This window comes from Sorex araneus, chromosome 3, assembly GCF_027595985.1.
Source record: "Sorex araneus isolate mSorAra2 chromosome 3, mSorAra2.pri, whole genome shotgun sequence".
NCBI classification, from domain to species: Eukaryota; Metazoa; Chordata; class Mammalia; order Eulipotyphla; family Soricidae; genus Sorex; species Sorex araneus.
In genome coordinates this window covers 192,357,403-192,380,050 of record NC_073304.1, presented here as the reverse complement: position 1 = coordinate 192,380,050, position 22,648 = coordinate 192,357,403, and the positions used below count along the sequence as shown (strand labels likewise).

Here is a 22,648-nt window from a genome sequence, read left to right as displayed (position 1 = left end):
GATCCTCCACTCCACTTCTCTTGGACCTCCAAAGATCCAAGAATGAGAAGCAGATGCTCCCCAAAGCCAGACCCCAGGGGCAAGAAAGACGGTACAATGGTCCCCTGTTTTGATCCCTGGCACCCCTTATGATCCCCTAAGCACCAGGAATGACCCCTGAACAGCCAGGAGGAGCCCCTGAGCATCACTGGGTGTGACCCCCAACACACACACACACACACACACAAACACACACACATGCACACAAATTAAAAAGGAAAAAAAGTTAAGACAAGGAGGTTACCCCTGCAGTGAACACCCAGCAGTGAACACAGGCTATAGTGGTCAGGGGGTGCAGACTCTCACTCCCAGTCCTGGGCCCCCTGAAGCCTCAGTTTCCCCACCTGTCCTACGATGGCAACACTCCCTTGCTCCTGCATGAAGGAATTCTGACAGGAACTCGCACTGGTATTTCAAAACCTCTGATAATTACATAACCACTCCCTGCTGCAGCCACCGTAGCACTCCCCGTGCCTATTCAAGGCCTAATCCTTTAAGCATTCCTGGAAATGAGAGCCCCAAAGGTCGCCAGGGTGCCTCTCCTCCCTGGTAGCTGACTCCTGGCAGGCCTTTCCTCCCGCCTCCCCTCGAGCCCTGCCCAGAACCCATCACTCCCTCGGAAAACCCCTCTCCCTTCACCTACTTTTCCCCCACCCCAGGCTAGCTCAGGAGAAGGTTCTGCCTGAGTTCCCAGCTCTGTAGAAGAGGGGGAAATCTGTCAGAACATGGAAGCCCAGAACAATAGAACAACGGGCAGTTTGTCGTTTGCCTTGCACGCGGCCAACCCAAGATGGATTCCCAGCATCCCACATGGTCCCCTGAGCACTGCCAGGAATAATTCCTGAGTGTGGAGCCAGGAGTAACCCCTGAACATCGCTAGGTGTGACCCAAAAGGCCAAAAAAAGAAAAAAAGTCTAACCCCAGTGTGCCACTAGCCACTGAGGGCACACCCCTCTACCTGCTCTCAAGCCTCCTCCCTGCAAAGTGCAGTCACCTACTCCCTCAGGAGTGGACGGGATCACTGACACAGTCCTGGTGGTGCTCTGAGTTTTCCAAGGCCAGCCAAGAGCCAGAGAGATTGCACAGCAGGAAAGGCGCTTGCCTGGCATTCAGTAGACCCAGGGTCAATCCCCAGGACCACATATGATCCCCCAAGCCCCACCAAGAGTGATATCTGAGCTGAGAGTCAGGACTCACCCCTGAGCATCACCAGATGAACCAAAACATGAAAATCACCAAAGGCCAGCTAAGTGACTGTCACCAATCGGTTCTTCAATCTGCCCCATGCAACAGTGCCACTCCCCAGAGGAGGAAGAAGAGTTCTTGTTTATTAGTCCTCTGTGTGCAACATGGACCTCAGCACCACGCTGTGAAGTTAAGAATGGACCCAATCCCCAGACCAGGAGGCTGAGGTTTGGGGAGAGCAAACATCTGCCGGAATGATTGACACCACTGGAAGCGATGAAGGCTGGCCTGTCTCTCCCCACTTTGCTCCCCAGCGGCTGTGAACCTTGGGATGGAGAGGAGGCACCTGCTTGGAGACCCGCATTCAGACTGGGAGAGAGACTCAGCTACCGGAAGAAGCCCTTCCTACACCTGATGGAAACCATAGAGCAAACAGGATTCCATCCGTGCCCGGGACCTTCCAGGGAGGACACACCTGTACAAGCAAGGGCTGTTACCCACAGAGCTCGTCCCGGAAAGGGCACAGCCGCAGGGCTGCCCGTTTGTTTGCTGATCTGCCTGCTGTGGGGAGCGGGAGGGGCCGCTCCGACCTGCCCGCCCACCCACCCGCTCTCCTGAGCCCTGCCTGTCCTCCCGGCCACCCTGTCCCCGCAGAGGCGGGAGAGGTCCCGAGCTGTCACCTCCCAGTCGTTGACCCAGAACCCACCCGTGGGAGTTCACGGCGTGGGACTGTGGCAGGGGGACCTGCCTTCACCTTGGACAGCGGAGCATAGCCATGTTGGGGTGTGCTGGCCCATCCGAGGAGTGGGGCTGACCGTCCTGCCAGGGGGGTGGGGCAGAGGTGTCCCGGGACGATTATTGAAAGTGTCTGGTGCCCTTAGCTGACTTCGGGCACAGAGACGGTGCCCTGAGTCCCCTGGCCTCCTCCCGGTAAGGTGTGTGCGTACATTACAGGCGCTCAGATTCTGCAGCCTAGGGAGGGGTGCGCGGGTCCCCTGGCGTGTGTGTCCCCAGTTCTGGGCGGTGGATGCTCCCGCCGAGTGCGTCGCGAGAGTCTCCGCAGCCCCGCGTGCGCGCGGGGAGCCAGACGGAGCCCGAGCAGAGGCGGCACGCGCGGGAACGTGCCGGTGCGCGTGGCGCGCGGCAGGCGCCCGGCCGCCCTGCCCGCCGCGTGTGTGCGCGCGCGGGGTCCCGGGCCGCCGCGCGCGCGGGGCTGAGTGCTCGCTCGGCTCGGCGCCCGCCCGCCCGCCCGCGCGCCCGCACACTCGCACTGCTTGGTTGCTACCGGGTGACGCGGGCTGGGCCCGCCCCCTGCCTGCCGGCCCCTGCACTCACTCGCGCCCGCCGCCGCCGAGCAGGCAGCAGCCGCTACAGGCCGTCCGGGGGCGCCGCCGGCCATGCCCGCAGCCCCCGCCGCGCCCCGCCGGGCCTGCTGAGCCGCCCCCGGGCCGGGGCCGCGCCGCGCCGGGCCGGGCCGCGCCCGGGCGGGGCCGCGCTGCCTGCATGACCCTCCGGCGGCGCGGGGAGAAGGCGACCATCAGCATCCAGGAGCATATGGCCATCGACGTGTGCCCCGGCCCGATCCGGCCCATCAAGCAGATCTCCGACTACTTCCCCCGCTTCCCGCGGGGCCTGCCCCCGGACGCCGGGCCCCGCGCCGCCGCGCCCCCCGCCGCCCCCGCGCGCCCGGCCGCGGCCAGCGGCGGCCGCCGCAGCCCCTCCGACGGCGCGCGCGAGGACGACGAGGATGTGGACCAGCTCTTCGGAGCCTACGGCGCCAGCCCGGGCCCCAGCCCGGTGGCCAGCCCCGCGCGGCCGCCCGCCAAGCCGCCCGAGGACGAGCCGGACGCCGACGGCTACGAGTCCGACGACTGCAGTAAGTTTGCAACTTCGCGCCCCCCACGCGCGCCCCCCGGGCCCCCCACGCGCGCCCCGGCTTCACCGGCGCCCTCGCGGACGGCCCGCTCCCGGCGGCGGCCCCCTCGCGCGCCCCGCGCGCCCCGCGCCGCCCGACGCGGGCTGGAGAGGGGGCACGTGCGGGGGCGCCCCGGGGCTGTCCCGGGAGCCCGCCCGCGGGGAGGCTCCGGCGCGGGCGGCGGCTTTTGTTCCCGGGAAGGGCGGAGCTGCGCCCCGGGGAGACACCAGTTGCTGGCGGCCGCGCGGTGGCTCTGCGCCCCGGAGTCCGCAGCGGGCCGGGCCCGCGGCCGAGGGTCCCCGCTGGGGCGGCAGCGCCACGGGGGCCGGGAGCCGGGGCCGGGCCGGCCTCCCGGGCGCGCTCGCGGCAGGCGGAGCGCAGCGGCTTGGCGGGCGCGGGCCGAGGACCAGAGGACCGCGGAGCCGCTTGTCCTTAGGAGAAACCTTGGCGGCTCCTCCTGCCGCGTCCGTGCACCCCGCCGCCGCGCTCGCTCGCTCGCGGGGGCCGCCGACCTCCGCCCACCTGTTACACTCGCTTCCCCCGGCCGGGAAGGGCCCTACCCCCACCCCCAGCCTGCGCCTCCGCTTCCCGGGGCTCGTGCCTGAGCCTCGGGGTACGAGCAAGGCGCCGGGGTGCCGGGGGCCGAGGCCCTGCCGGCGGCCGCTCTCGACCCCTTTTCAGGCCCCGAGTGTCTGCGCCTGCCGTCTCTCCGGCCTGGAGGGGAAACCGCTCTGTGCGCGGTGGGTTTGTGCGGGATGGGGGCGAGGACGTGTGCGGGGCTCGCTCGCGGGTCCCCGGGCCGCCGGGCGCTGCACAGGCCGGCACAGCCGGCGGAGGGGCACCCTTGGGGCGGGAGTCGCCCTGGGCTTCTCCAAGGCCCGGCTCAGCGCAGCACGGAGGGCGGCCGCGCCCAGCCTGGGTGCTCCGCAGGGCCCCTCCGGCCTGGACTTGGCCGTATTTAAACGTGGTAAACGTGGAAGGTGGGAGTCAACCGCCAGCCGCAGGGGTGTCAGACAGGCTCTGGCCTGAACCTGACGGCCTGAGGCCCTACCACAGACATGGGCAGGGGGAGCCGCCCCCACCTCCACTTTTCTGCCAGGTGGACAGAGTGTGTGCGCAAAACTTTCCTCCCCCCCAGCTCCCGCTACCCCCAGCACTTGGCACCCCTCACTTGTGGTGGCTTGGTGCAGGCCCAGACTGAGACACATCCAGTTTGGATTTAGGTTACAGTGGGGGGCTTGTTCCCATCTCTGGTGTCTTTCCTGCTATGCCCAGAGGGCAAGCCGGGTGGGCAGGGCAGGGTTGGGCGTTCTGTGGTCCCAGCTCCAGTCACCAAGCTGCCCTCTGGGTGAGGTGCAGTAAGAGGGGAGCAAGCAATCTGGTCGCTTACATTTTTGTTTTTGTTTTTGAGCCACACCCGGCAGTGCTCAGGGGTTACTCCTGGCCCTGCACTCAGGAGTCACTCCTGGCAGTGCTGGGGGACGCTATGGGGTGCTGGGAATCCAACCCAGGTCGGCCACCTGCAAAGCAAGCACCTACCCACTGTACTATTTCTCTGGCCCCTGGTCACTTGTGTCAGCTCTCCCCAAACACACAGGCAAAGAAAGGACAAGGAAGTGCCCATCTCCAGCCCAGCACCCCACAGTGCTTGGTCCTGGCGGCAGAGGAGAAAGGGCGGGTCCCTGCACCCTGAGAGCTCACCCAGGGATGGGGTCAGGGGTAGATTCCAGAGTTCAGCAGGACAAGGCCATCCTGGAGCCAGCTTTCCGGCCAGCTGCGGCCTGGCCACACGTGCTGTGCTCAGGGCTGTGCTGAGAGAGCTCAGGCGTGTGTGTGTGTGTGTGTGTGTGTGTATGTGTGTGTGTGTGTGTGTGTTTGTGTATGTCTGTGATTGTGTATGTTTGTGTTTGTGTCTGTGTGTGTTTGTATATGGGTGTGTTGTGTGGTGTGTGTGTGTGTGTGTGTGTGAGACTGAGCCCCGGCCAGTCGGTCGACCAGGTGGTGCCTGGGGTCTGCTTCTGACTGTCCTCAAGGTTACTCCTGGGAATGCTCAGGGGACCGTGTAGGGCCAGAGACTGAACCCAGACCATGCACCCCCGTCCATTGCACCCTCTCCCCAGCCCCTGACCGGGCCTTTGGAGCCCTTGGTGAGGGAGCCTGGGCGCACAGAAGTTCTGGGGCCTGCCTTTGGAAGGACCGGGTTCTGGGGCAGAACGACTTCCCACCCAGAACCCCGGGCTGTGCCCCCATCTCAGCTCTGACAACCAGATCCCAAGGAAGCAGCCTGAGTGATTCAAGCCAGATGGTTCATTACGGCGTTAGCCGGGTTATGTTATTTGCTGCCCTAATTATTGGATTATCTCTATCCTCACTCAAAGAAACGAGGGCGGTGTGCTGCGGTCCGAGGCCAAGGGTGGTGTGCCTGTTATTCATTTGGCTTTTATTTCACCTTCCCTGTCCAGCTCCTCCTCTCGGGAACCTGCAGGCACCAGCCTCAGGCTTCCCTCCCTCCGACAGAGGAGTGGTTGTGGAGGGGGAGCGGAGTGGGCCTCCCCTCCACAGCCGCACGCCCGGGCCCCACCCCTCGTCCCGCCCTGTCCCGACCTGTGGTGTGTGCTCGCCCCGGCTCCACTCTGACAGCCAGTCCCCTCTGCAGCGCTCAGCTGGTAGCAGGTTTTGGGTCGTAAACAGAGAACTCCCGTGCCACACGCGCGGACGGACCATGGATGCGGCTGCTCAGCCACTGCTTCCCTGGGTGGTTGAGCTGCTTTCCTCGGCGTTCCCCCTCAGGGCGGCCTTCCTCGTGGCCCCCAGGGCTGCACAGCACCAGGTGTCACACCGTAAGATGCGAAGGACTCTGTTTTCATCCTGAGCCTCAGTGAGAGCACGGGCTGCCCCACCGTTTCCCGGGGACTTGCGCTTCAGCCCGAGGCCGGCCCCCGCCCGGCTGGCTCCCCCCGCCCAGAGAGGCCGGGGCTGCAGAGGGATGGAGACATCACTGTTAAACCTGCCCTGAGGACCTCGGCTGGGGACTCACTCTGGTTGCCAGCAGCTCTGACCACGCTGCCTTGGAGGCCACGCCTGTTCTCCCCAGAACACTCCAGGCCCTCTGCTCAGCATCCTTTGACCCGCTGTACATTAGGTGCGGGGGCTGCCCAAGACCCTCCAGCCCAAGTCACCATCCGTGAGGAAGGGAGCAGGAAGCAAACGGGAGGTGCTGGCTTGTGCAGGGGCCACCCCAGTGAGTGAGTGCCCAGGGAGGCTGGGGAGGGCGGAAGTGGCTGGCAGGGTGGGAGGGGAGGGGATGCTCCTGACAGAGGGGCTGCCGCATGCACACGTGCCAAAGTGGGGGAGACCCAGGTGGGAGGAGACAGCAGGCTGCTGAGGCGGGCCCGGAGCCAGCGGGCAGGGCGACAGGGCAGGAGCCTGGCCCTGTGAGGCTGGGCCCTGGCGCACGTCGCCCCCAGACACCACACTGCAGGGGCAGGGCGTCACCACAGAATACTGATGAGGCCAAAGCCGTCCTGTCACCAAGGGGCTGGAGCGCCCCACCAGAGGCTGAGGAGAGCAAGGAGGCAGGCGGCAGGGAGCACACAGGCTGAGCAGAGCCCTGTGACTCAGAGCTCCCAGAAAACGGGGCATATCGGGCTGCTGCTTCTTGGCACCACCTGTGGTGCCTCAAAGGACGAGTGCCTCAGTTTCCCCAACTCTGAGGTGCTTTCAAGCCAGGTCCTGTCATTGTGGATTTTGTCATTTAGGAGGGGAAAAAATTTTTTTTTGAAAGGCTGACATGTTTCGTCGGGTGATAGAAAACAAACCAGGGCTGATTTGCTGCTCCCTAGGGGTGGGGGGGTGAGGAGAGCCCAGGTGCGAGCCAAGGTCAGCGCCATCCGTCAGCCTCACAGCTAGCTGAGCTGGGACATGTGCTGCCGTGAAGGAGCCGACCGACGGGGCTCGAGCTCGATTTTCTCTGAATTAGCCCCATTACGGCTCTATAATTATCGACAAGCGGGTGACAACTCTCAAAGGCCCATTAGTGACCAGCCTTCATTATTTTTGCAAAAATGTCAGCGTCAAATTAGGGCATGTGACAGGAGAGGCGGCAGGGCGGGACCCTGGGGCTCCCGGGACAGCACCTCACCTGTCCCCCCACGGCCCTGGCTGCTGCCCTCCTTCCAGGTGGGTGGCTGAGCACGCCCCACTCCCCAAGGGACACCCTGCTCTTCTCTCTTTTGTTCCTCCTTTGTATTCTGCGTATGATTTCAGCTAAACAAAGTGGCAGACAGAAAAAAAAATTGAGAGCCAGAGAGATAACATAGGGTGTTAAGGCATTTGCTTTGCAAGTGGCCGACCCTGTTCAGTCCCCGACAGCACATGGTCCCCTGAGCCCCCGCCAGGAGCAACCCCCTGGCACAGAGTCGGGAATAGCCCCCCCAAACCACCAGATGTGGCCCCAGGCTCTCTCCCCCGCCCCCCCCCCCAACTAGCTGGAGCTCTGACTCTCGGGGCAGGAATGGAGAGACCCCCTTCCTGGGTCTGATTCTGCCGAGTCCCACTTGCCACATCACCTCCCGCTGGAAGTTTTGTTTCTCCAGGTGGGAAATGCAGACTCGGAACCAGAAGCATCCTCAGAGCTCACCATCGGCACGCTGCCGAGGGGCCAGCTTCTCTCTGCTATTTTGTCCAAAAAATAGGCTGCGGCTCAAAGAAATGGCATCAAGGCCACCCTGGGGTGGCTCCAGGCAGGCTCTTTCTTCCAGCTGAGATCAGCGCCTGCCCCTCCCAGCTGACTACAGCTTCTGGGGAGGGGAGTTTCCCAGTTGAGGCAGGTACCCGCCCCTGCCCACCTCCCAGACTGGGCCTCCGGGACCTAACCTGGCAGAGAGCCTGGAGGGGAGAGTTTGACCGGTGGGGATCTGGGAGCCCGTGCCCACTCCTGAGAGTGTCTGGAGAGCGGGTGGTTGGAATACCAGGCCTGTGGAGGGTGGAGCGTGCCCTTTGGGGGCTCGGTAGCTGGTCCTAGCCTGGTGAAGCTCCTGGCTGGGCTGAACAAGCCCCTGTCGACTTGAAGGGAGGGAGCAGGAGATCGATTTCCTGTCTCGTAACGTTGGCAGCCCGTCGGAGAGGCCGGGAGCCTCGCCCTGGCTCTGTGCGGTCACGGGCAAGCCAGAGTGCCATCTCCCCTTAGCAGCTGCCAGCCCAGGGTGCGTGGAGGGGCAAAGCCCAGAGACTCACTGATCAGGGCTGTTGAATTTTTTAAAATTTTATTTGGGGGTATGTGTGTGTAAGAAAGCTTTAATTTAATTTTATTTTGCTTTTTGCCTTGCTCACGGCCGACCCGGGTTCGATTCCTCCGCCCTCCCCAAGCTACCGAGAGTATCTCACCTGTACGGCAGAGCCTGGCAAGCTACCCTTGGTGTATTCGATATGCCAAAAAACAGTAACAGCAAATCTCAAAATGGAGACGTTACTGGTGCCCGCTCGAGCAAATCAGTGAGCAATAAGATGACAATGACAGTGACTGTGATTTTGGCCACACCCGGCGATGCTCAGGGATCAGTTCTCATAGGCTCGAGGAACCATGTGGGGTGCCAGGGATTGAACTCAGGTCAGCCGTGTGCAAGCTAAGTGACCTACCCATTGTCCTATCACTCTGGCCCAAGTTTTTATTTTACAATGATAAAATAATTGCAAGCCAATTTGAACAGCTAAGCTATGGCTTCAAAATTTCCTCTTTTGTCTGTCAGAAATTGGCTATTTTTTAGGAGACTTAAGCTCTTTTTCAAACCTCTGACTTCAGCCTGGGGTTGAGTGGAAACAGGGTCTCCAGTTTGCCCCAGGCCCGCTCTTATCCTCCAGATGAGGTGGATTCAGTAGTGACGGTCACATGAGCGGCTAAGGGTTCTCTCAGCCATGACCCTTGGGAATCAGGTTTCTGAGACCCATCCTCAACAATCAGCCGAACAGGAGTCTCTGTGAGTCCTCATGTCGGAGGCTGCTGACTCTTGATTTGGTCTTTGTGACTGTCATTGTTTGGCCTCATCCAGCAGTGCTCAGGGGTCACTCCTGCAGATGCCCTGGGACCATGCTGTGTGGCCGGCAAGTACGCTCTCGGGAGTTTCAAGCAGGTCGCTACGAGGACAGAGGGTGTTTGCGGCTGACCCGGGTTCAATCCCCAACACCCTGTATAGACCTGTGAGCACAACCAGGAGTAATTTCTGAGTGCAGAGTCAGGAGTAACTAACCACTGAGCATCACAGGACGAGTGCAGAGTCAGGAGTAACTAACCACTGAGCATCGCAGGACGTAGCCCAAAACTCCCCCTCCAAAAAAAAAAAAAAAAAAAACAGGACGGGGCTGGAGCGATAGCACAGCGGGTAGGGCGTTTGCCTTGCACTCGGCCGACCCGAGTTCGAATCCCAGCATCCCATATGGTCCCCTGAGCACTGCCAGGGGTAATTCCTGAGTGCATAAGCCAGGAGTGACCCCTGTGCATTGCCGGGTGTGACCCAAAAAGCAAAAAAAAAAAAAAAAGCCTTTACCCCCTCCCCCCAAAAAAAAAACAAGACAGGGAAATGAAGAGACAGAGTGGCTGCCTGAGTCAACTGGGCAGAAGCGACTCATCCCACTTCTGAGTCTGGGCTCTGCCATGACCTGTGGAACCATCGTGGGGCTGCCAGAACCGCGAAAGCGTCCATGTGGGTATTCCGTTCACAAAGGTGGGCAGGCGGGATCCAGCCTGCAGCCACGGGCTTGTGGGGCTCTGGGCCTCTGCATAGAGATCGGCTGTACTTCCCCCGCCCCACCCAGTGGCATTCGGGGACTGCAGGGCCGAGCCGCTGAGTCTCTGCCCTGCAGAGAGGGGAGGGAGGCCCAGAGATGCCTGAGCGGCAACAGTGCTCACACAGCAGAGGGTGTCCGCACGCCGCCTGCCTCCCCGACCCCAGACAGGCAAAGGGCCTCGGCTGGGAGCGGGACAGCAGCCACCCAGTGCCACCCTCTCCAGGAGAAGCACGCGGGCAGACTCTGCCCTGCTGCTCTGCACCGGGCCAGGCAGCGCTGGACCACGGGGTCCCTGCGGCAGCCACTCCGCTCCGCGCCACAGCACGAGGGCAGAGCTGCAGGGGATGGGAACTGATGGGCCTGGCCTTGACGCTGACCCTTAGCCTAGCGGACAGAACGACGTGTTTCCCCTGGCGTCACCCCAGCTGCTCAGACACCCTCGGGCTGGTTGGTCTGTGGGGAAAGGCCCCTTCCCTCAGCCCCACCAGGCTCATCCAACTCCTGCTCATCCTTCATTGCCCAAGTGAAGCGGCACCTCCTCCAGGAAGCCATCTCCCTGGGTCTCATAGAGTCCAGACATTCCCCCAGAGCTCCCAGCCTACCCATCTGAATAGTGGCTCAATTTTTTTTCATCTGCGCCTCGCAGAACCCCAACTCTGCCTTTCACACAGTTAACAGGTGGGGGAAACTGAGGCTGGCGGGGCTTTGCCTCGCACCTCCGCTCAGCATGCTTGGAGAGTGGCTGACCTCAGCTCTCCGAGCTCATGCACAGAGCGGCCAGGTGGGGAAGTGATTTAGTGGGCTGGAGTGTGGGTTCCACCTGCGGGAGGCCCAGGTTCCATCCCCAGTGCTGCACAATCCCCTGAGCACCAATTGCAAGTGGCCCTTGAGCACCACTGGGCATGGCCCAAATGAAAAGTGACCAGTGGGGCTGGAGAGATAGTGCAGAGGATAAAGTGTTTGCCTTGCAAGTGGTCGACCTGGGTTGAATCCCCAGTATCCTAGATTAACCCCCGAGCACTGCCAGTAGTGAGTGAGCCCTGAGCATCACTGGGTGTGCCCCAAAAATTCAATCCCCCCAAAAAAAATTCACCAGAAGACAACTCACTTCCCACGGTTCTCGGAACTAGTGGCGGGATGCTGACATGTAGGCAGAGGGTGCCGTGGCCGCTCCGTGGGCAACTCTCAAACCGTGGGGTGTGTGGCCCTGATGGGTCAGGAGAAGCCTCAGCACCTAACCTGCGCCCTCATTGTGCACAGCGGCCCTGGGCACGCTGGACTTCAGCTTGCTGTATGACCAGGAGAACAGCGCCCTCCACTGCACCATCAACAAGGCCAAGGTAGGCGGGGCCTGCAGGGGTCTCGGGGCTCCTGTGGGGCCCTGTGGGAGCAGGGAGCGGGTGCAGGCCAGAGGGGGGGGGTCCTAGGGGAGAGGATGAAGGACGGGGCCTGGGGAGGCTCTCAGGGGCCACAGGACCGGAGGAGCTGCTGCCAGAGGGAAGAGAGGCAGAGTGGACGGCCTGGAGGGAGGGTCACATGCCCACTCCTCTGAGCCTCGCTGTGCTGGCACCAGGGGCGGGCAGCCAGGCTGTCCTGCAGGAGCCCGGGGAGACCCTCTGGAGTGATCTAGCGCTGGAGGAGGCAGCAGGGGAGTGATCCCCGGGCTGGGCCTGCTCTCGGGGTGGGGCTGAGGGTCCCGTCACTCCGCCCCGCCATCCACTGCCCTCAGCCGCCTGTGCTTTGTCCCCGCCACGCGGCTCGCTCTGGGAGGAAGGTGCCCAGGTTGGTGTTCACGCGCAAGGTAAGGGCGGCCGGCGATCCTCCTAGAGCCCCGACCCCGGTCCCAGGCCTCGCTCAGCACTCCAACCTCCGAGCCGCCCTGCCCTCCTCCCACACTGCCCTGGGCTCTGTGCGTCCTGCCTGGTGCTGCCCGGCTGGGCCCACAGCCCTGCCCCATGCAGGTGAGTTGTGTCTCCACTGGAACAGGACTTCTTTGACTGTGGCCACAGCCCCAAGCACCAGCATGTAACTGAACTTGGGGGTCAGGAAAGTTGTATTTTCAAATAAATTTCTTGGAGCTGAAGCACCATGGAAAAGGCACTTGCCTTGCACACGACCGACCTGTGTTCGATCCCCAGCATCCCATATCGTCCCCTGAGTCCACCGAGAGAAATTCCTGAGCGCAGAGCCAGGAGTAACCCCTGAGCACTGCTGGGTGTGACCCCAAAACAAAAATTGAGTAAGTTTCTCAGGTTGGACAGAGCTCCGTGGACGCAGAGCCCTTGCTTTGAATGCAGGCGGCACCCTGTGGGCCCTAAACACTGAGTTGGGAGTAGCCCCAGGGCACCACCCAGTGTGGCTCATGATAAAAAAATATATATTTTTTCAATCAGATAAAAGGGAGTGACTTAAGAAGTCCTGATCAGCCCGTCCCACCCCTGCTGCCAGAAAGCAGAGTGCTCCCAGCCCTGCCCCAGGCACAGAGCAGAGACTCCAGTGACCCCAGCTGTGCTGATCTGGGGCAGGGCCCTTCCACCCTCCATTCCCTCACCCCCACCTTAGAGACTGTCGGGCTCGGGGACACGCCCCGCTCCTCCTCCCCACCCCAGACAGCAGCCCTCCCTGTGCAGGACACCCCACCTTCTACCCCGCTGTGGGGGGGGCTAGGTGTGTGTGTGCTCTCACATGTATGTGTGCATAGTGCTCTTTCATGTGTATATGTGCATGTTGTGCCCTCATGTATGTACATGTGCTTGCATAAATGTGTTTGCTCATGTGTAGGTATGTGTATATGTATATGTGTACCTGTGTGTTTTTGTGTATGGATGTATGTATATTCATGTGCATATGATCATGTGTATGTGTGCATGCTCTCCTGTGTGTGTGAATGTTTGTCATGTATGTGCTCTGTGTGCATGCATGAACATATGTGTGTCTGCACTAGTGTGTATGCATGTGTGTGCATTAACATGTGTATATGTATTGTATATGCATACTCCTTATGTATGTTGCACACATACATGTGTTGTGTGCACATGTGTTGTGTGCTTTTGTATGTGTTAATGTATGTGTGCTCTCATGTGTGCTGCATGTGTGTGGTGTGCTTATGTGTGTTCTTATATATGTGTGCTCTCATGTGTGCTGCATGTGTGTGGTGTGCTTATGTGTGTTCTTATATATGTGTGCTCTCATGTGTGCTGCATGTGTGTGGTGTGCTTATGTGTGTTATGTATGTGTGCTCTCATGTGTGCTGCATGTGTGTGGTGTGCTTATGTGTGTTATGTATGTGTGCTCTCATGTGTGCTGCATGTGTGTGGTGTGCTTATGTGTGTTATGTATGTGTGCTCTCATGTGTGCTGCATGTGTGTGATGTTATGTATGTGTGCACATGTGTGTGCCCTTTCCTATGTTTGTATGTGCGTGTTCTTACACTTGTGTGTGACCCACGGGGGGCTGCATTCCTTGGAGCAGTGCGAGTGGGGTTGGGGAGTCCTGGCTGCTCTCCCACCTCCCCGTCACCCTCAGCCTAGACCAGCTCTGTCAGGGTGGGTCCCCCAGGCCCGGAGCTGGGCAGGGCTGACAGTCACAGAGCCTCAGGCTACTCTTCTGTGAAGGCTCCAGTGCCCAGATACAGCTCCAAGCTCCCACCTGCCCTCGGTGCCCTCCAGCCTCTTCTGAGCGGCATGGCAGCGAGGGGGGCAGCGGGCCTCAGGGCAGTGGCTGTGGAGAGAAATGGATCCCGGTCCTCAGGACATGGCACATCTCCGTGGGGCCTTGAGGGTCAGCGTGCAGACAAGAGGTCATGGATTTAGGGGCTGGGAGGGGGCCCGGAAAGATGGCCACGAGCAGGAGGACAAGGAAAGGGTATCCCAGCCTCTGTGAGCTGACAGCTGCCCCAGGGCCACGCCCCTCACGCCCCGATGTGGGATGGGGCCAGCCCAGGGGACTTCCGGGAAGAGGCCATCCAGGGACCTGGGGACAGGGGACACCAGCTTCTCTGCATCCTGCCCCCTGCACAGCTCAGCCACTATCCCGCAGGGCCTGAAGCCGATGGACCACAACGGGCTGGCTGACCCCTACGTCAAGCTGCACCTCCTGCCAGGAGCCAGCAAGGTGAGGCGCTCCCCACGGCCACCTCCCCCCACCGGGACGCCCAAGCCCCTCCCTGGACGCCCAGGAACCTGTATTCAGCACCCTCGTCGGCTAAGGAGTCCCCTAGAGAATTCCCCTTATTCCAGAATTTAATCATCGTATTCACTAAGTCATTTCGGGGTCCAGAGAGATCAGACAGCAGGTGAGGTGTTTGCCTTCTGCACAGCCCGGCACCACGCATGCCCCCTGAGCCCCTCCGGAAGTGATCCCTGAGCACAGAGCCAGGAATAAGCCCTGAGCACAACTGGGTGTTACATCCCCCTCAACCCCAGCTAAAGTTCCTGTTGTGTGCTCCAAGAGGCCAGGCATGTGGCTCAGTGATGTGACTGATGCTTTACGTGTATGAGATGCTGGGTTCAACCCCCCACACAACCCAAATTAAACAAAACAGCTGCAGGAGCTGGAGAGATAGTACGGTGGGTCGGGCACTTGCCTTACAAGCGGTAGACCCGGGTTTGATCCCCGGCATCCATATGGTCCCCCGAGTACCACCAGGAGTGATTCCTGAGTGCAGAGCCAGGAGTCAGTATTGCCAGGTATGGCCCCAAAACAAAACAAAGAAAGATCTGCAGATCTGGGGCTCTGTTGATGATATTGGGATGACAGTGAAGATTTTTCAGGCCACATCCAGCAGATGTTGGGGTCACTCCCAGTGTTAGGGGGGCCCTGCAGTGTTGGGGGTTGAACTTGGGGCTCCTGCGTGCAAAGCGTGTGCTCCATCCCTTTGAGCTGCCTCTCCGGCCCTCAGCAGGTTTCTTTGCTGAGAGCTTATCAGAGCCTGTCCCCACGGGCTTCTCCATGTTCCACAGGAAGGGCTGTGGCAGGCCACTGTCTGCCCATGGGCCAGGTATTTTGCTCAGTGCAGAGCACTTGCCCTGTCTGTGTGAGACTCTGGGTTCAGTCCTTGCACTCCCCACCCCCCCACACACACAGAGTTTGTTTGACCAGAGACTTTGCCCCATGCCAACCACCCAGCAGCACAGCAGGTGCCTGCATAGATCACACCACCTAAGTATTCATTGCTCTCGGAAAAGAGAGAAAACAAAAACATCAGGGAAGAAAACTGCAATTACAGGGCTGGAGAGATAGTACAGTGGGTAGGGCGCTCACCTTGCATGCAGCTGACCCGGGTTCTAGCCCCAGCACCCCACCTGGTCCCCGGGCACCACCAGAAGTGGTCCTGGAGCCCAGAGACCACGGGCATTTCCAGGACAGGAGACTCCGGTACCGGAAACAGCCTGGGCAAAAGCTTGCTCCCTCCCCCTTCTGTCTACATGTCCAGGCATGTTTACACATGCACAAACACGTGCATGCACACACATACACTCACAGGTGCAGACTCACACATACTTTCACATTCACACATGTGCAACTGTGCAGGTGCACACACATGTACACATAGTCCCTCTTTCTCTCTCTCTTTCCCTCTCTCTCTCTCTCTCTCTCTCTCTCTCTCTCTCTCACACACACACACACACACACACACACACGGAGGACCCTCCCACATGCATTTCTGGGCTGTAGTGTCCAACTGCCAACTGAGTGGCTGATGGCAATACACATTTATCGTTCTCTGGCTGTGCATGTTAGAAGAACATCTGTTCCAGGGAGCTAAAATCAAGTCTGTGGTCCATTCTGGAAGCTCTGGGGAGAAGCCGTGGGCCAGTTCTTCCAGAGTTTTTCCAGAGGCCGCCTGCCTCCCTGGGATCACGGTCCCTTCCTCCCCCTCAGAGCCGCCTGCATCTCCCCGAACTTCCCTCTCCCATCTCCCTCCAACTCTCCCCTGCCGCCCCCACATTGCACATCTAAGCCCCCTTAAGATGGCATGGGTCAGGGCCAGAGTAATAGTACAGCGGGGAGGGTGTTTGCTTTGCATGCTGCCAACCTGGGTTCAATTCCTGGCAACCCATAGGGTCCCCCGAGCACTGCCAGAACTAACATTGCCTAAGTTCAGAGCCAGGAGTAACCCCTGAGCATTACTGGTGTGACCCAAAAAATAAAAACAAAGATTGCATGGGCCTGAGGGATAGTGGGTAGAGTGTTTGCCTTCTACACGGCCAACCTGGGCTCAATCCCCAGATCACATGTGGTCTCTCCAGAACCCCCGTGAGCATCACCAGGTGTGGCCTGGAAACAAAAACAAACACAAAAAGATTGTATGTCCCCCATCACCTAATCTCTCAATTTTGAAGTGAACCAGTTCATCGCTTTTATTCCGCTACACCTTTAGTGGACACGACTGCACTCATGGGTTCTAGGCTGCGGTGTCCCCAGGGCCCCTGTCCAGCGGGCTGCTTGCCTTGGTGCTCACAGGACCCTATTTGCTTTCTCCAGGCAAATAAGCTCCGGACGAAAACCCTCCGAAACACTCTGAACCCCACCTGGAACGAGACCCTCACCTACTACGGAATCACGGATGAAGACATGGTCCGGAAGACACTGCGGTGGGTGAGGCCCCGCCCTCCCCTGCCTCGCCCCCACCCACCCATGCTCCCCTGGGCTGGGAAAGGAGCTGGGCGAGGCACCTGCTGTGTCTGAGGACCCGCCGCCTCCCCCGCCCTCCAGGATCTCTGTGTGTGATGAGGATAAATTCCGCCACAATGAGTTCATCGGGGAGACACGGGTGCCCCTGAAAAAGCTGAAGCCCAACCACACCAAGACATTCAGCATCTGCCTGGAGAAGCAGCTGCCGGTGAGTGGGTGGGCAGCCAGTCGCCTCCAGTCATGTGGCTCCCTGAGCCCGCAGGGCTCTCCCTGCCGGGGGCTTTTATTAAGCAACTGGCAGAATTGCTCGTGCTGGGAAAGGTCCTGGGACGGGCCGCCAAGGAAGTCCAATGGTCTGGAGTACCTGCTTTGCATGCAAGAGTCCCAGGCTCATTCCTGCCACCTAGTGGTCCCCTGAGCACCATAAGAGCAATCCCCAGGCAGCGAGCCAGGAGTATCCCTGCAGCACCGCCAGGTATGGCCCTAAAACTAAACCAGAACAGACTGGTAAGAAACTCCAGAGCAGAGTGGCTGGCCCTGGTTCAGCATCCCGCATGGTTTTCTGAGGCCCTCCAGGCGTGATCGTCCTTCCTGAGACGCTGTCATACCAGGAGAGGGGCAGAGGGGCCTGGCACGGAGGCCCAACGGTGGTCCTTGGGAGCAGGGGCTGGAGTAGGCTAAGTAGAGGGAGCAGGAGAGGGTGACAGCCGGGGACAGGGATAGACCTGTGGTGGCTGGAGTGGGGACCAGATGAGGCCTGACCCCAGGAGTGGGCGTCCTGAGTCCGGAGCATCTTAGCGGGCAGCTCAGGGAAGCTGGAGCCATCGAGCTCCTCCCCCACGGGCCCGGGGCGGGGGGTGCGAGGGGAGCCCTGAGGGCCGCCTCCCTGCAGGTGGACAAGAGTGAGGACAAGTCCCTGGAGGAGCGGGGCCGCATCCTCATCTCCCTCAAGTACAGCTCCCAGAAGCAGGGCCTGCTCGTCGGCATCGTGCGCTGCGCCCACCTGGCCGCTATGGACGCCAACGGCTACTCGGACCCCTACGTGAAAACGTGAGTGTGCGGGCCGAGGGTGGGGCAAGCGGGGCGGCTCTGCCGGGGTCCCTGGGGCTCAGGGGTGCTGTGCCCCCTGCAGAGACCCCCTCTCTCTCCCTCCTGCCGCTTTCTTTGTCAGCTCCACAGTCCTGTTGGCCTGTGTGACATACGGGGAAACAGGCTGCCAGGGCAAGGAGTTGGGGGGTCCTCTCCCAACCGCAGAGCCCTGGCGGCCCCAGGGAGATCTGCGGAGGCCGGGGCCAGGCCAGCTCGGCCCCACAGCCCAGACCCTCCGACGGGGCTTCCCAGGATGTGGCCACCACGTGCGCCTGCCCTGGCTGGGCCTCAGGCTCCGCGGGGACAGAGCTGCCTTGGGGTCCGTGGTGCCAGGAGAGAGGCTGTGCCTGCCTGTGGCCCTGGTAGACCAGGTGGGGACTGTGGGGCCTTCACAGCGGTGAGGCAAGGTTTGGGGAAGGCCCTGCGTTGGGCTCACAGCACAAGATGAGGCAGTGGTGGGGGAAGTTGCTGAGGGGAGGCAGTGGGGCGGCAGAGGGGAGATAGCGGGGCACTGAGGGGAGATAGCGGGGGACTGAAGGGAGACAGCAGGGCACTGACGGGAGACAGCAGAGCACTGAGGGGAGACAATCAGGCACTGAGGGGAGACAGTCAGGCACTGAGGGGAGACAGTTGGGCACTGAGGGGAGGTGGTGGGGCGGCTGATGGGAGAGGGGGGTCAGTTGAGGGGAGAGTGGGGCTGACGGGTAGCCCCACAGGAAGAGGTGGTCAGGCAGAGGCACAGAAATATTGGAAAACAGGAGTGTGGCAGCTTGAGGGGACAGTGAGGAGGCCCAGATACCAGAGGCCATGGGGACCTCACCAGTCCTGCCACCTGACCCATCTTAGGGCCATTCTGCCCCTGGCCGCTCAGATCTGACTCATATTTCCGTCACTTGAAAACTAGTTGACAAAGATGGTGCTGCCCCTTCAGGAAGCAGCCTGGCAGTCCTCCGCAGGGACAGATGGGATGACGGGCAGGCAGTAGCTCCGCCCTCGCTCTATGCCCTCGCAAACCGGATTACTCCCCGCAAAGCTTGGCCGCAAGTGCCCCAGCAGTGGAAACTGCCCTGGGCCTGGTCAGCAGCTGGAGAGGGGATGAGCAGTGGCAGATTCGTGAAATGATTTACCATGAAAAGGAGTTCAGGGGTTGAAAGGTAGTGCAGGAGTGAAGGGGCTTTCCTTGCACACAAAGACCCAGATTCGATCCCTGGCACCACAAATGGTCCCCTGAGCTCCACCAGGAGTGAGTCCTTAACAGAGGCGGATGTGACCCCAAAACCAATATATGTATGTATCATTGAAAAACAGGGACTGGAGCGATAGCACAGCGGGTAGGGCATTTGCCTTGCACGTGGCCGACCCGGGTTCAATTCCCAGCGTCCCATATGGTCCCTTGAGCACCACCAGGAGTAATTCCTGAGTGCAGAGCCAGCAGTAACCCCTGTGTTTCACCAGGTGTGACCCAAAAAGAAAAATAAAGTGAAAAATATTAAATTTAATTTAATTTAAAATTAAAATGGAGAGGCTGGAGCAATAGCACAGTGCGTAGGGCGTTTGCCTTGCATGCGGCCAACCCGGGTTCAATTCCCAGCGTCCCATATGGTCCCTTGAGCACCACCAGGAGTAATTCCTGAGTGCAGAGCCAGCAGTAACCCCTGTGTTTCACCAGGTGTGACCCAAAAAGAAAAATAAAGTGAAAAATATTAAATTAAATTTAATTTAAAATTAAAATGGAGAGGCTGGAGCAATAGCACAGTGCGTAGGGCGTTTGCCTTGCATGCGGCCAACCCGGGTTCAATTCCCAGCGTCCCATATGGTCCCTTGAGCACCACCAGGAGTAATTCCTGAGTGCAGAGCCAGCAGTAACCCCTGTGTATCACCAGGTGTGACCCAAAAAGAAAAATAAAGTGAAAAATATTAAATTTAATTTAATTTAAAATTAAAATGGAGAGGCTGGAGCAATAGCACAGTGCGTAGGGCGTTTGCCTTGCATGCGGCCAACCCGGGTTCGATTCCAGAATCCCATATGGTCCCCTGAGCACCACCAGGAGTAATTCCTGAGTGTACATCCAGGAGTAACCCTTGTGCATAGCCGGGTGTGACCCAAAAAGAAAAAAAAAATTAAAATGGAGCCACAAGGCCCATGGAGCCAGCCCAATAGACAGACTCTAGCACCTGATTTATGTGCAGGCACGTTGGGCTGGATCCCCACCCATTGCATAGTGCCCCCAAGCCCTGCCTAATATAACCCAAAAGTTAAAAAAAAAAAAAGTAAGGGAAACAGTGTACTGACTTATTCCACATGGATGAACCTGAAAATATGATGCAGGAAGTTAGTCCCCCAAAACCTTGGGGCCAGAAAGATAGTACAGTGAGTAGGGCACTTGCCTTGCACACAGCTGACCCAGGTTCGATCCCCGGCACCCCATATGGTCTCCCGAGCCAAACCAGGAGTGAGCCCTGAGCGCTGCCGGGTGTGACCCTCCCTCCAGAATCAAGCCCAGGGCCTGGAAGATCAGTTTAGAAAAGGGCTCAGTGGCTGAGAGCACTTCCCTGGCGTCAGCCTGTGAGTCACCCCAGGGTGGGGACAGCTCAGCTGCCCTGCACAGGCTCTGCATACGGAGGCCTGGGTTTGACCCCATGAGAGCACAGAGTTGGGAGTAGCCCCTGAACACCACTGGCTGTGCCCCCCCAACTCAGCCCCTCTAAGCCCTGCAGGCACCCGTATGGTCCCTCCCACCTCTGCCCGTTTGTGGCTTTGATTCCAGATACCTGAAGCCCGACGTGGATAAGAAATCCAAGCACAAGACCGCGGTGAAGAAGAAGACCCTGAACCCCGAGTTCAATGAGGTGCCGGAGGGGACTGGGGACTCAGAGACCGTTTCTGGGGCCACCAGTTCTGGGGTTTGCTCTTCCCAACCTCTCTCACACACACACACACACACACACACACACACACACACACACTCACACTCGCTCTTTTTCTCTCTCTCTCTGTCTCTCTATCTCTATCTCTGTCTCTCTCTCTCTTCCTCTCTCTCTGTCTCTGTCTCTGTCTCTCTCTGTCTCTGTCTCTGTCTCTCTGTCTCTCTCTCTCTCTGGGTGCCTTTGCTGTTTTGGACTAACACTTCTCCCTCTCTCCAGCCACGCTTGGGAAAAGCAGGAGAGCAGGGGGGATGCCAGGGCCTGAGTGCCCTGGTGTTGGCAGGGGAGGGGCCCCACAGAGAAGGGAAAGACGAGCAGGGGCCCGCTGGGACACTGGAGAGCAGCCCTGGGGACGGGGACCCCGCAGGCCTGCTGGCTCTCGGGGGATGCAGGCCCCGAGGCCCCGCCGCCCCCCCCCCCCCCGCCGACTCAACCCTGGAGCAGAGCTGATGCCCCCCTCCCCCCAGGAGTTCTGTTACGAGATCAAGCACGGGGACCTGGCCAAGAAGACCCTGGAGGTCACTGTCTGGGACTACGACATCGGAAAATCCAACGACTTCATCGGTAAGTGGAGGCGGCCCTGGGTGAGGTGACAGCCCTGTCCCTCTGGCCTCCCGGGAGTGCTCAGGTGACACACAGCTGCTCCCAGACAGGAGGGTGGGAGGAAGAGACCCCCCCAAAGAGCTGGAGTCTGGGAGGGTCTCAGCGGCAGGGGGATGGCGGGCGGGGGCAGGGGGGAGGTGCTGGGAGCCTGAGTTCCTTTGGGCGTGCACCCGGCAGCTCCCCTCCCCGCCCATCCCTTGCCGGGTGAGCACAGGTGGGCTGCAGGGAAGAAGGGACAGACGGGTCCCTGGAGGTCAGACACAGGGAATCGGGAAGGGGCGGGGCTCTGGCTCGGGGAGCACTGCCACAGTGAGGGCCGCCCCCGCAGGTGGTGTGGTCCTGGGCATCAACGCCAAGGGGGAGCGCCTGAAGCACTGGTTCGACTGCCTGAAGAACAAGGACAAGCGCATCGAGCGCTGGCACACGCTCACCAGCGAGCTCCCGGGGGCCGCGCTCAGCGACTGACGCCCCCGCTGCCGGACACCCGCTCGGACATGGAGTCGCTGCCGCCGCCCCCCCTGCAGGCCCCTAGGGTCCCGGCCACCCCCGGGTGTGCGAGCAGGGGCTCCCCATCTCCATCCCTGGAGGCGGGAGCCGGAGGACCCCCAGGGGGAGGCCTGGGACCTTCCAGGGGCCATGGACCCCACCAGCTGTCACCCCACCGTGAGTGCAGGGAGAAGGGGGTGGGAGGGGAGAGAAAGTCTGTCCCCCCTGGCAGGGAGTGGGGGAGGTGGCCGGGAGCTAGGGGCCCCCATTGTGGCTGGGGAGGAGTGAATCAGGCCCTGCCGGCAGCCTGTGCCATGGGGAGGCTGGACTCAACCATCAGCATGAGGGACAGAGCAGAAAGCCCTGAGGGTGGCCGGGGCCCTCCTGTGAGTGCTTGGATTCTCGGGACTCCTCAGGATGGCAGGGAAGGCTTCCTGGAGGAGGGGGTATTTCAAAAGACCTGCAGGGGGACAGACAGGGCAGAGCGTCACAGGCAAGGTGGGACCTGGGGAGGGGGGGCCAGGACAGAAGACAGGAGGGCCCCCAGCCCTGACCACTAGGTCAGCTCACAGTGGACCGGGCGGGACCCAGCAGGGGGTGCGTGTGTGGTCAGGCTCAGCCCTCAGAACCAGGCCCCCTCCACGTTGACCCTCTCCCCTGAGCGAGGTGATGGGTGGGCCCAGTGTCCTGTGAGGGGAAGAGCCAGAGGTCCCTGAGCCTCCCTCTGCTGGCCCATCCGATGCAGGGTTGGGTGTGGGGTGCAGAGCAGGTGGATCCTGGGGACCCCTGTCCCCTCCAGGTGCTGGGACAGGCCCCAGTGGGAGGTGGGGGTCCTGGGCTCAGCTCTCCCCTGCTTGCTGCCCACCCGTGACCCCGATGGCCCCCACGGCCCTGTGGGCTTTCTGCTGCAAACACAAAGCACATCACCGTCCGAGGCCTGGGGTGATGACCAACCGCCACCAAGTGCCATCAGCCCCTCCCAGCCTG

General features: G+C 60.5%; 1 protein-coding gene across 1 annotated transcript; it reads left to right on the top strand.

Moving 5' to 3' along the window:
- Nucleotides 1–2,662: 2,662 nt before the first annotated feature.
- DOC2B (double C2 domain beta) lies at nucleotides 2,663–21,880 on the top strand. Its single transcript, XM_055130321.1, has 9 exons — nucleotides 2,663–3,100; nucleotides 11,183–11,262; nucleotides 13,961–14,035; nucleotides 16,409–16,518; nucleotides 16,640–16,766; nucleotides 17,451–17,608; nucleotides 20,416–20,497; nucleotides 21,040–21,136; nucleotides 21,504–21,880. The coding sequence occupies exons 1-9, from the start codon at nucleotides 2,728–2,730 to the stop codon at nucleotides 21,638–21,640; spliced, it is 1,239 nt and encodes a 412-aa protein (XP_054986296.1). The 5' UTR covers nucleotides 2,663–2,727; the 3' UTR covers nucleotides 21,641–21,880.
- The last annotated feature ends 768 nt before the right edge of the window (nucleotides 21,881–22,648 follow it).